Source organism: Vitis vinifera, chromosome 5 (assembly GCF_030704535.1).
Source record: "Vitis vinifera cultivar Pinot Noir 40024 chromosome 5, ASM3070453v1".
In the NCBI taxonomy this organism is placed as follows: Eukaryota; Viridiplantae; Streptophyta; class Magnoliopsida; order Vitales; family Vitaceae; genus Vitis; species Vitis vinifera.
Window position 1 is genome coordinate 25,335,403 of NC_081809.1, and position 13,308 is coordinate 25,348,710.

At 37.1% G+C, this 13,308-nt stretch overlaps 1 protein-coding gene across 10 annotated transcripts; it reads left to right on the forward strand.

Moving 5' to 3' along the window:
• Positions 1-4,756: 4,756 nt before the first annotated feature.
• On the forward strand, positions 4,757-11,087 carry LOC100262961 (protein NLP9). 10 transcript variants are annotated; one of them, XM_059737188.1, is made up of 9 exons: positions 4,762-4,952; positions 5,277-5,323; positions 6,193-6,416; positions 6,513-6,582; positions 6,676-7,144; positions 7,655-7,699; positions 7,810-8,562; positions 9,261-9,384; positions 9,617-11,087. In XM_059737188.1, the coding sequence occupies exons 3-9, from the start codon at positions 6,260-6,262 to the stop codon at positions 10,696-10,698; spliced, it is 2,700 nt and encodes an 899-aa protein (XP_059593171.1). In that variant the 5' UTR covers positions 4,762-4,952; positions 5,277-5,323; positions 6,193-6,259; the 3' UTR covers positions 10,699-11,087. The 10 variants fall into 10 exon arrangements, with proteins under 10 accessions (XP_010650663.1, XP_059593168.1, XP_059593169.1 ...); XM_059737185.1 differs by having other exon boundaries at positions 4,761-5,169; positions 6,513-7,144; XM_059737186.1 differs by having other exon boundaries at positions 4,761-4,952; positions 6,513-7,144.
• Positions 11,088-13,308: the final 2,221 nt, after the last annotated feature.

Sequence of the window (13,308 nt, forward strand, 5' to 3'; positions counted from 1 at the left end):
ATCTTTTGTGCTAGGTATACAGATCTATAGGGATCATCCAAGAGGTATACTTGGGTTATCACAAAAGGCCTACATTGATAAAGTGTTGAGTAGATTTGGCATGAGCAATTGTGCACCAGGAGACACACCTGTAGCAAAAGGCGATAAATTTAGTTTGCACCAATGTCCGAAAAATGAACTTGAGAAAAAGGATATGGAGAGGTTTCCCTATGCCTCGGCAATAGGAAGTCTCATGTATGCACAAGTTTGTACGCGTTCGGATATTGCGTACTGTTAGGAATTTGAGGCTAATCCAACCTATGATAATCACCCTAGAGGGGGGGTGAATAGGGTGATGGTCTCTTTTTCAAATTTAAACTAAGTAAAAATAAGAGACAATTTATATGCAAGTATATGATAAGCAAAATAAAGACAATTGCATATAAATTAAAAGAGTTAGGGAAGAGAGAGTGCAAACACGAGAGTTATAGTGGTTCGGCGCAACCCGGCCTACATCCACTCTCCTCAACCTCCTAACCGAGTGAGGGTTCCACTAGCTTGAAGCTTCAACCAAGCTTCCAATCTTCTTACAATTGGATTATGGTTCCAATTCACCCTCTTGGACTTTTGGCTCCAAGCACCCTTTACAATTCTCAAGAGATATCCCTCTCTTGAAACTTCCTCTCAAGGTTTACAAATAATAATCTCAAAGGTTTACAAAAATCCTAGCACAAGAACTTTAAGCTCAAATGATACAAGAAAAGCTAGGATTGAATGGTGCACTAAAGATATGCAAGTTATGAAATAATGGTGCACTCAAAAACACTCTTCCAAGGCTCAAATATAATCAAGAATGATTTGGGAAGGTTAAGCTCTTTAAACAATGAAGATTGGAGCCTTTTTATAGAAGAAAAAAACCAAACTAGCCGTTTGGGGTTCGACCGGTCGAGCTGGGGGTCGACCGGTTGACTAGCCGTTAGCATTTAATGCTTGGCAGGAGACCGTTGGGCCTCGACCGGGCCTCGACGGGGTCTCGACCGGACCTCGACCGGACGAGGTTTGACCTTGACCGGTTGAACAACCGTTCTGGAAGAAAGAGAATTTTTGCATTTTCGAACGGTCGACCGGTTACTGTTCATCCGGTTCACCCGATTTAGCCAATTGAGCCGTTTTTTGCTCAACAACCAACTTTTCCAACTTATAACCTTTTAAACAAGTTTGAAACAACATTTAACACAAGGTTTTAGTTGAAAACATGAAATCATCCAATTTTAAAGATATTTAAAACAAAATAACTCTTGGATGATTTAGGTGCATAAGTAAAGAAAATAATGCATGGAAATCCTAGTGCACCAACAACCTTACAAAGAGACTTAAGAAGCTTTGGTCTTGAAAAACTCTTCTCTTTGAGGTGGTCTTCTTCTTCATGATTTCTCCTTGGCTTGATTTGTCTTTGGATTGCCACTTTAGAAGTCATCTTGCCTAATCACACTTAAAATGTAGTCATTAGTTCTAAACCTTGTTTTGTTATCATCAAAATCAATATTAACCAAACCTTGGTTTCACACGTACATTGTTGGAATGTTAGGCAAATATTTGAGTAACCCAGGTATGGAGCACTAGAAAAAGGCAAAACGGGTTATGCGATATTTACAAAGAACTAAAGATTATATGCTCACATGCCGTAGATCCAGTCATTTAGAAATCGTGGGATATTCGGACTCCGATTTCGCAAGATGTCTTGACAGTAGGAGATCCACTTCAGGCTACATCTTCATGTTGGCTGGAGGAGCAGTTTCATGGAAAAGTGTTAAATAAACACTTATTACTTCTTCCATCATGGAGGCAGAATTCATAGCTTGCTACGAGGCATCAAACCATGGGATATGGCTACGAAATTTTATCACTCGGTTGCGAATTGTTGATGGGATTGAGAAACCATTGAGAATCAACTGTGATAATAAAGCTGCAAAATTGTATTCTAAGAACAACCGAAGTTCGTCAAAGTCCAAACACATTGACATTAAGTTCTTGGTTGTGAAAGAAATAGTTCAGAGTCTTCAAGTATTGATTGAACACATAAGCACAAACTCCATGATTGCAGATCCACTCACTAAGGGTTTGCCACCCAAAGTATATCATGAGCATGTCACACATATGGGTGTTGTACACATTGATGATGTGCTAGTATAGTGGGAGTTTGTATTTAGATTTTGTGTTTGTTTTTTTGATGTGATATTATGTTATGTTATCTGTACAGACTTTGTTTTTTTAAAAAAACACCATTGTGTTTGAATACTCTGAATTAAAATGATGACTTTCAAAAGCAGTTTAGCATCAAGTGTTGAAAGTGGAATTTGACTATTTTTAGTCATAAAGTAGGACCAATTGAAAATAAACATATTAAATATCACATTCTATGTAATTTCCATGCTACACATCCATACTTGATCCATGTTGCTAATTTTGTTAATGTTGTGATCATTGATGGGTCTAGTTAAATTATGATTAACGAAGGCCGCTTTGATCCTATGTTAACATAATTAGTAGATCGGATTGTTTAAGGATATTAAGATAGAATAGCAAGATGAGCTCAATAAAGTACTATCATGAACATTGTTTTGTAATATATGTGGTCCAAGTGGGAGATTGTTAAGATATGGACTCACATATCTCACAATAATTCATGATTATGCTATTCACATTTTCATTTGTTTTCTGTTCGTTCAAAAGTATGGGACACCTATGTGTAGAGCCCAAACGCCATCACGAGCCTTAGATAATGGGCCTAAGACTCGTGAGGCCCAATAGCCCCATGGGTATGGTCCCTAAGGCAGGAGGGTATAAAAAAGTCAAGTTTCTGTTCATTTTGGAATCAATAAGTTAATTGTTTTTATTTATCACTTAAAGTTATTATTAATTTTAAGTTATATTATTAAATTATTTTATCAAATATACTTAATTTATTTAATAATTTAAATTAAATTATTAAATCACTTTAAGTTATTAAGTCAATTTACCAAACACATTAAATGTTAGTTAAAATTCTTTTAATGTTAATATATAATTTGTTGACATTTATATTTGATATTACTCATTTTAAAATTAATATAAGATTTAAACCTAATATTATAAATATAATTACAAATAAGTTTACTTGAATTCATTAAAAAAGGAAAAAAAGAAAAAGAAAAAGAGAAGAATATGAGGATGATGATGAGATAGATATATAATCTTTATTACTCTTTAACCCAAACTTTTTATATTTACCCCTACATTTTTATATATAAATAATTCCCGGCATGCACCAAATGTGCACGTGTATGCCACTTGTAATCATATCATATATGAAATAGACACGTGTATGCCACCCGTAAATTCCATATGAATGTACAAATATTAATTTTTTCTCTTTAAGTATATTAAAATTTTAATTTAGCCATGCTTATCCCTCAGAAGTCAGGAATACACCAAAACAGAACCACTGGGTTACACAATTGTTTTTTTTTTTTTTTTTTCCTTCTTCAAATAGGATAGACATTGAAATCTAAGGTAGTCATGTCTACACGTAAGATGAGTACAACTTAGCCACGTGTGCATGTGAAAGAGCCACGTGTAAACAAACAAGGATGTTTTTGAGTATGACTGGGAGCTTCAAGCTGGGCTGACCCCAACTGAACAAGCACTTTGTAGATGACAGCTTTGATACGAGGCTGGCGAAAGATTCCAAAGGGATTTGGATTTTGGAATGGAATGTGTGGCACGTGGGTCGCGTTCCAGATCCCAGTCATCATTCAAGATCCTAGTCATCATTCACACACCCCTTCTCTTGACACGTCTCACCCACAGGTCCATCCCTCGTTCTTCCGTTTCTTCTCCCAATTAAATTCCTATGACACTCCTCTCTGTTTAATTACCAAATTGCCCTCCAGAATGTCCACATCACTCAATTATTTTTTTCATCAACTTGAAAAAGACAAGGGAATAGTGTCATTAAAATCAAATTAATTTGTCAAAGGATTTCATAAAATAATCCCCATTTTAAAATTTTAAAAAAAAAAAATATCACGCACCATTGAATCTATCAACATAACCAATTTAGAAATAAAATAAAAAAACATTTATATCAAAAGACAAAATAATCCCCTATTTGAAAAAATAACCCCATCTTTTTTTCATCAAATAAAAATAATATTATTTAAAAAAAATAAATTCACCTTTTTTCAACTTTGACAAATTAATTGGAATATTAGAAAAATAATATTTTCTAACAATAATAATATTTTCCGGTTAACGTATTACAAAAATGCATGCGAAAATTGGAGTAGCCGCATTAGACGGCGAGGATCGCGTTGACATGGGATCAGTTTATGACAGCCGTCCGATTGGCAAGGGCATACCAACACCTCCCTTTCTTTGGTCGAAGACTGACATAAATCCGTGGGCCATGCCATCACCTTGTCCTAACAGAAGGGTAAAATAGTAATTTTATCTTTAAGATCAGGAATCTCAAATGTGCCGGCGCCGTTATTTTAATGTCTGATTTATTTTTTCTGATTGTGGGCGCCGTAATTTAACACGAGATTATATTTTTGTACTATTTTTAAATAATTAATATTAGGTATATTTTAAGTTATTCCCTTAAAAGCATTAAAAAAAATTAAAATGAAGAAAAAATTTATATATTCATTTTAGTATTTTATTATAAAAAAAATAAAAATAATTATTGTAATAATTTTGTTTTACCCAAGGCAAATTGCTTCCCTGAAGGTGGGAAGCAGTGGGATTGGCTGAAAAAGGCATGACCCTGCTGTCTATTACAAATCTCTGCCGATTAGAGAGTAAATATATATGAAAATTATTTTTAAAAAAAAATTATTTGACAGTGTTCTAATTCTGGAAAATAAAGTTTCTTGAAGAGGCAAAAGCTCTGCTAACCGTTACTCCCACCACTCCTAGGGTTTCTGTATATGGTAATCTCACCTCTTTCCCTGCAAATTTTTGTTGTTTTCTCTTTGTTTAGTGTTTTTGTCCAGAGAAGAGAGAGGCGGTGGGCGGAACGCGGTGGGATGAAGGAGTTGAGGCGGTGGGATGAAGGCGGTGAGGCGATGGTTGTGGAGTTCCGATGCAGCAGAGCTAGGGTTAGGGTTTTGTGTATCTTCGATGAATTGCGGCGGAATCTTTCATGTGGTGTTGCGTTTGTTTGAGTTTGAATAATTGGTCGGATTGTAGGTGGTTTCTTGGCTTTTCTTGAACCTAGGGTTTTGTTGATTGAAATCTCTGGAATTTTGTTGCAGGATTGAGCGTCGGGGAGTGTGTATTCGGTGATAGAGCTCTCTTCCAGGTCGGTGTTTGTTTATTGATTTTCTGTTTCCCTGTTCTGGAGAATTCATTTCTTGATTTGATTTCGAATGGATTGTAATTGGTTGCTGGTTTAGGCGCTGTTTGGTCGCATCGAATTGGACAATTGTTGAATGTTAATTTAATTTCGAGTTTGAGCTTAATTGGTTGTGATTTAGGCAATGTTTGGTTGGATCAAATTGGACAAGTTCTTGGATTTTGAGTTCAGGTGTCATGCGTGAAAATTCAAAAATTCAAAAATATGTTGATAGATATTGGAATTATGTTGGTTGACGATATGATTTTGTGGAACCAAGCATGGTCTTAATCTTATTTATTTGTCAAATCCTGTATTGCATTTTAGTATAAATTGGAGTACTAGGGAGTGTCATTGTCATCTGTGGGTAGTACAGGTTTTCTAGTGAGTTATAGATCAATTAGGACTCTTTGTGTGTTGAAAATGAGGGTTTTAGGTGTGAGGAGTGAGATATTGTTGGAAAAGAGAAAATTGTGTCTTAGTGTTGGTTGAAGGTAAGGTTTTGGGAGTGAGAAGTGAAATATTGTAGCAATAGAGAAAATTGTGTCCAAGTATAGATCAATTAAGACATTTTGGGTTGGTGGAAAGGGTTTTGGGTGTGAAAAGTGAAAGTCTGTTGTAAGTGAGAAAATTATGTCTAAATAAAGCTCAATTAGGATTTTCAAGGTTGAGATAAGGTTTTTAGGTGTGAGATAAGGTTGGGAATTATTTTGGGTGAGAGATTGTAAATTTAGTTGCAGTTCAGTTTTTTTGAGTCTTTTGAAAATGGAAAATTCTTCGAGTTATTGGGATGGTGCTCAATCAGAGAGTTTGACACTATTGGATAATGATGCCAGGAATTCAATTTTGGAGCAACCAGTAAACAATATTCCAGAGGATCTTCTTCACGATATTCCAGAGCTAATGAATTTTGACGCATCTACTGGATGGTGCAACAACCCCACAATGGAGCAGTCGTATGCCTCTTATGAAATGTCACCTCTCCAATCAATGCCTTACTCTGATGTATTTAATTTCAGTGATCAAAATGTTGCTACTAACAGTGTTAGTGATGGCAGAGGTACTTTTAATGTTGCTGGGAGTTCTTTTAGCTCTGGAGATAAGATGCCTTTTCAACCCATGGATTCTCAATTTGGTTTTTCATTGAATTCCACAGAAGCAGACAATTCAAATGCTACAAGAAGTAACAACAGTCCTTTTCAACAGAACTTTGTTTCAGAAATTGGGTCAGATGCTAGGAGAAGTATCAGTTGTTTCCAACAGAATGTTGGTTCTGATATGGAGAATTGTTCTGATATGGGGAATTGTATGATTTCCAGGCCATTAGGACGTCCACTTGCTGAGAAGATGCTCACGGCTCTGTCTTTTTTTAAACAGTCATGTGAAGGAGGCATTCTTGCACAAGTTTGGGTTCCAATTAGAACAGGAGATCACTACATGTTAAGCACTTACGAGCAACCATACTTGCTTGACCAAACACTTGCAGGTTATCGTGAAGTCTCAAGGGCATTCACCTTCTCTGCAGAAGACAAATCAGGGCTTTTGCCAGGACTTCCTGGTCGAGTATTCATGTCTAAAGTTCCAGAGTGGACTTCAAATGTAGGCTATTACAACTTGGAGGAGTATTTGCGGGTAAAGCATGCTGCTCATCATGACGTTCGTGGATCTATTGCATTACCTGTTTTTGATCCTCCTGAGATGTCATGTTGCGCTGTTTTAGAGCTCGTGACTGTAGAAGAGAAATCTAATTTTGATTCAGAGATGGAAATGGTTTGTCAGGCCCTCGAGGTTAGTTACTTCATCCTTTTATATATTCATGTTTGATTATTCTTTTCATGTTGAAATCATATCATGCACCTAGAAGACGACATGCTACTTTTCTTTACCTCTTTTAAACACCTTTTCAATGCCTACATATCAACTTATTTCCCCAAGAATTTGTCTGCAATAAAAAAATCTATTCTTTTTGCCTGCTCAATTACATATTCTATCACATTCCTTAGAATTAGAGTTTATTTTCTTTCATGTGTTTCTAGTTCCAAACACCATTCATGTTATTTATGAACCATTTAAATTGATTGAAAATGTAATATTATACCAAAAATTTGTGTGAAACTAAATCAAGAACAACCTCAAAAGCTGTTGAATGTTTTGATATTCAAGCCAACTTTTTAGCTTAGATACCTCCAGTGTTGTGCACTAGTCAAACCACACTAACCTATATAAAGTAAGGCTCAATTGAAGTAGGCATTAAATGTGATTATGAGTTTATTTATATGTTTTTTTCCTTGTTTACAGGCTGTGAACTTAAAGAGCACCACACCACCTCGACTTCAACAACAAGTATTTATCATACCCCTCCATCTCAAGAAGGAAAAGAAAAAATAATTTCTCATGTTTGATGTTTAATAAGGAGGTTGTACTTCCTTCTTATGCTATTTCTTGTTTTGCAGTACTCAAATAACCAGAGAGCTGCCTTGGCAGAGATCACTGATGTTTTACGAGCAGTATGTCATGCTCATAGATTGCCATTGGCTTTGACATGGATTCCATGTAATTTCATCAGGGGAGATGCTGATGAAATAATAAGAGTACGTATTAAACAGAGTAACACAAGTTCAAGTGGAAAATGCATGCTATGCATAGAGGAGACAGCTTGCTATGTAAATGATAGAGAGATGCAAGGTTTTGTGCATGCATGCATGAAGCATTATATTGAGGAAGGGCAAGGTGTTTCTGGAAAAGCACTCCAATCAAATCATCCCTTCTTCTTCCAGGATGTAAAGAAGTATGACATCAGTGAGTATCCACTTGTTCATCATGCACGCAAGTTTGGCCTGAATGCTGCTGTCGCAATTAGGTTGAGAAGCACCTTCACTGGTAATGATGATTATATATTGGAGTTCTTTCTCCCCCTTAGCATGAAAGGGAGTCCAGAACAGCAACTTTTGTTAAACAACCTCTCAGGCACCATGCAAAAGATGTGTAGGAGCTTGAGGAGAGTTTCAGACACAGAGTTGCTTGGAGTAGAATGTTCTAAATTTGGGATTGAAAGGGGAGCACTTACAAATTTACCCCCAATGCCTGTATCCGGAAGTAACTCTCAATTGGAATCGTCAGAATTTGAATTCAATTTGGACAGGATGGCTTTGGATGCATCTAACCTAGGAGTTGAGGGAATGGTGGCAAGTGTTCCCCGTGAAAAGGTATATATTCATCTCAGCGCATACGCTATTTTTGTTTCTTCTCTCTTCTTAAGTGATATGCATTAGCATTTTGAATTATTGTTCGTGACTTATTATTATGAGGAACTCATATGATTCCTGTTTCATGCATTGCAATGATGACATACGCGATTTTCTTGTTTAACATTGTGGATTGTGAGCAGACCACAGTCTAATCATTTGATTTAGGCTTAATATTACATTACACACTATTTGATAAACTCTTTTGCTAAAGAATATGTCAATGTGATTCTGATAGATAATGTGTTTGTTTCTTTTCTTTTTTCTTTCTTTTCATTTTTCCCCTCAAATATATGATTGAAATGTCATATGCAAATTTCTGTTAATGATGTGCAGCTGTAACTCTTCTGATTAGCATAGGGAATTATTTGGACTGCTTTTGTCCCTAAGCAGTTTATGAAGGGAAATCACCGGTCCTTGGAATATGGTTCTGAGAACAAAAATGTATAGGAGATGAGCCTCACACTCTAGGATCTTATTATAATTACTCCTCCATCTTAATTTCTTCATTAATCATAGTTATTCGTGGGATGAGCATTTCATCCATCATAAAAAGCAAAAAAAAAATATGTTTTAGTCTATAAGATAAAACAGAGGGCATTAAGCTTCCCTATTTTGTTTCTTAATTCCCTGCATTGAGTTGTCTAAGTGTCTTACAGAAAACAAGTGGATCAAGAAGACAGCAGGATAAAAGACGGACAGTGGCTGAGAAAAATGTGAGCCTCAGCCTCCTTCAGCAGTACTTTTCTGGGAGTCTCAAGGATGCAGCAAAAAGCATCGGAGGTAAGATTCTGCATAATGCCCTTCTTATGTTAACATTTTTAATTAATAGATTATGGAAAATGAAAATGGTAAAAAACCCTTCTGGAGGGGTGTAAATGTAAAACAGTTTGGAAACTTCAGGAGACAATATGGAGTAGTCCCAACAACTAGTATAAATAAGATGTTATTTGGAAGAAGAAGTTGGCAAACTGTGTAGTCTGATATTGATTTTGATTTTATCTTTGTTTTACAGTTTGCCCCACTACACTCAAAAGAATCTGCAGACAACATGGGATATCAAGATGGCCGTCCCGCAAGATCAACAAGGTGAACAGATCACTGAGGAAGATACAGACTGTCCTCAGTTCTGTTCAGGGAGTCGAAGGCGGATTGAAGTTCGACCCAGCCACTGGGGGGCTCGTAGCTGCAGGCTCCGTAATCCAAGACTTCGGTGCAGGTCCCAACATCCTTGTCCAGGACCTGCCCGTTCTGCACCCTGGGCCAGCTTCCCAAGCAGCACCCTCAGCACCTCCGGCAATAGTTGTTGATGGTGAGGTGAAGCTGGAGGAAGATGATTGTTACGTGGTTGGAACCCAGGGGTCCTCCAGGAGCTTGCAGCAGAACCTGAACCCGCCCAGGCGAGAGCAGAAGACATCCAACATCGCTCTGGTCGACTGTAGCGAAGACTCCAGATCCATGGATTTGGAAAGCGGATCGTTCCGGTCAGCAGCCAGCCTCGACGCCATGCCTTGGGCTCTTGCTGATAACCCCATGCTCGGTTCCTACTTCGCCCAAACATGCAGCACATGGGGGGCCAGGAGCTCAACCACAACCTTCCCGGCTGCTGCTGCCGTTGCCGCAGCCAATGAGATGGACACCGTAGTCGACGGTGATCAACCCACGTCTTCGGGCATGACAGCCTCGTCCAACAGCTCTGCCTCAATGGTTCATGCGAGTTCCTCAAGCTCGCCAAGTTTCGAGAGGCAGCTGCCGGCGAGGGGGAAGACAAAGGTGGAAGACGGTGGGTCGAAGATCACCGTAAAGGCTACATACAAAGAAGACACCATCAGATTCAAGTTTGAGCCTTCTGCTGGTTGCTTCCAACTATACGACGAAGTAGCCAGAAGGTTCGGACTTCAGATCGGCACATTCCAGCTCAAGTACCTTGATGATGAAGAAGAGTGGGTGATGCTGGTAAATGACGCCGATCTACAAGAGTGTCTTGACATTCTGGAGGATGTTGGATCCCGGAGCGTCAAGTTTCTCGTCCGGGACACTCCAGCCGCCATGGGTAGCTCCGGAAGCAGCAACTGCTTCCTGATCGGTGGATCTTAGCGGGGGCAGGAAGGTGGGAGGAAGAAGACGGCCATAGGAGGAAAAATTTTGAGGGATCCAGACCGAATTCCGCGGCAAATAAGGAGTTGGAATTCGGGCATGGAAGGGGCATACCATATCCTGAAAACCCTCCTTCTCTTTGTCCGCTCCGTTCCAGCAGATGCCAAGCAGGTCGCAGATGCTTGGCTCTTGCCGGATCCGAGATCGGGAGAGATGAAGGGGAGAAGGTTGGATGACAAGGGCGCAGAGGATTGAGCCCCTGATGAAATCCCATGTTGTGAAATATATAGTGAGGGGAGGCGGTGGAAATACTGAGTGTAGTGTTGTAACAAAATCCATGTACAGTGTTTAGTCAAATAATGAATGAAAATACAAGTTTTTTTATGCAACAATCTCTTCATTTTCTTCCTGCCCTCATCCACTTCACTTCATGAGAATCTGAGTCCAACAGAAAATGATAAAAAAATAAATTAATTAAATTTATTTTCATGTCTCGAAAGCCTCGAAGCGGTAGTGAATGACTTCGCATGCGCAGAAGGCTTGGAGTTTACTCATTTATGAAGACAAGTTTGGATTCAAAAAAGTACATGGAGACTCGTTTCTTGACGTGAAATTTAAAAAATAAATAAATAAATAAAATAGAGGTTGGTTTTTAAATCTAAAACTTTAAGATTAATAATTATATTTTTATATTTAAAAAGGGGATATTATTATTATTTTTTTGGTTTTCTAATTTAGTTTAAATAATTTTTAAACCGAAAGATTCACCTGCTCATTCTTTTTATTCTTCATTATCAAATTAATATAAGAAATTCATTGAAAATTATTAAAAAAAAATCCCGAATTAATCAAATGAGGAATCTAATATCAATACATAATTTTGGGACATGCTCCTGCCTTGTTTCAAATATTTGACAAATTTTTAAAAATCATTTGAAGTAATTTCTTTTTTATATATATATAATATCTAAAGTGTTTCCAACCAAAATCACACTTAAATGAAAAGCTCATTTGATAGTGATTTTAAGAAGCGTTTTTAAATTTTTTAATATTTATATTTTTTTATTATTTAAATACTAGATATATTAAAAATGTATTTTATCATTACAAAACACAACTAAAATATAAGAATGTGTATGATAGTGATTTTAATAAGTATTTTTATTTTTTTAACACTTAAATATTGCATTAAAAAAAAAATTAGAATCACCACTAAACACATTCTTAAGTCTATGATATATAATAGGTGTTTTGAATGTATAACAGGAGTTTTGCATCCCCATGGGTGGATCCAAATAATCCACGTGATGCCATCGAAGATAGATTTCATTTCTTTCGTCTTTATATGCAGAGATAATTATGCTTTAGTCTCAAATTCCATATAATGGCGTTCAAAGGCTCTGCAAGTTGCGCGTAATTCAATCCAAAACGGAGGAGTTGGTATAAAAGTGGTTTATTATTAAAAACAAACTTTATGTTTAAATTAATATTAAAAAGGAAATGTTTGTATTTAAAAATTGTATTCTAAAAATTCTGAAAATGATTAAGGTTGAATTTTTATTATTATTATTAATAACCGAGAAACCTTCCGTGTTCAAAGCCCTTAAGACTCTCCATAGGGATCAAAACCTTATATGGCATGAGAAAACATTTATAGCTTATCAAGATTGGATTAATAAAAATTATTGGGCTTAGAGAAGGTTTTATGCTAGCAAAAAAATTAAAGATACATAGAAATATTAAGATAGAAGGGAATTCAAAACCAGTGATCAAGCGTTCATTAAGTGAGAATATTGTTCCTTGGAATATCCATGTACGATCAAAAAAGACTATCTTAGCCGAGGCTTCTGGGAATCAAAACGAAGCCCGGAAAGGTTCTCCCTCTGGGTCCAGCACACATGGCTCAGAGCTACGTTGCAGAACTGAAGGCTGCACCAAATAGGCCAGATGACATCGCAATGACAAGAATCCAGGGAGTAAGAAATAGAAAGCCAAAGATGGCATTGCGATGACGGATTTCCAGGGACTAAGAGATAGAAGACCAAGGATGGTGTCAATGATGACGGAAATCCATAGACTAAGAAACAAAAGACTAAGGATGACACTGTTCGGGGAAACGACGCGTGCAGTGGCCACTAACATAGTTTAGGTAAACATGAACGGTTCCCTCTCTGTGTAGAGTGGACACTGCCTGAGCTTGGATAAACGTGTACAGTTTTTCTCTTAGTTTGCAGAGAGTGAACACTGCCAGAGTTCAAATACACGTGAAGAAAAAATGAAAAACACAATTATATCCTATTTTGAATGCATTTTTCGATACAATGTGCAATTGTATAGCTTTTGCAAACTCTATATCATATTTTGCTTTGTGGCTCATAGTGCAGAGTCTGCAGACTAGTCAAGGAAGATATTGAGACATCGGCTTGAGCATGTATTATTGTCTATACTTGCAGATGAAAATTCGTATGTAAATCGCTATATCAAATGCTTATCATAGAAAAGTGTTAGAAAAGAAACCTGGACAGCTTCCACCCATTTGTAGAATGTCATACTGGTGTTGAGAGCCTTACCACCTTGCTGAGCAGTCTTGAAGAGAAAAACATGGCTCCA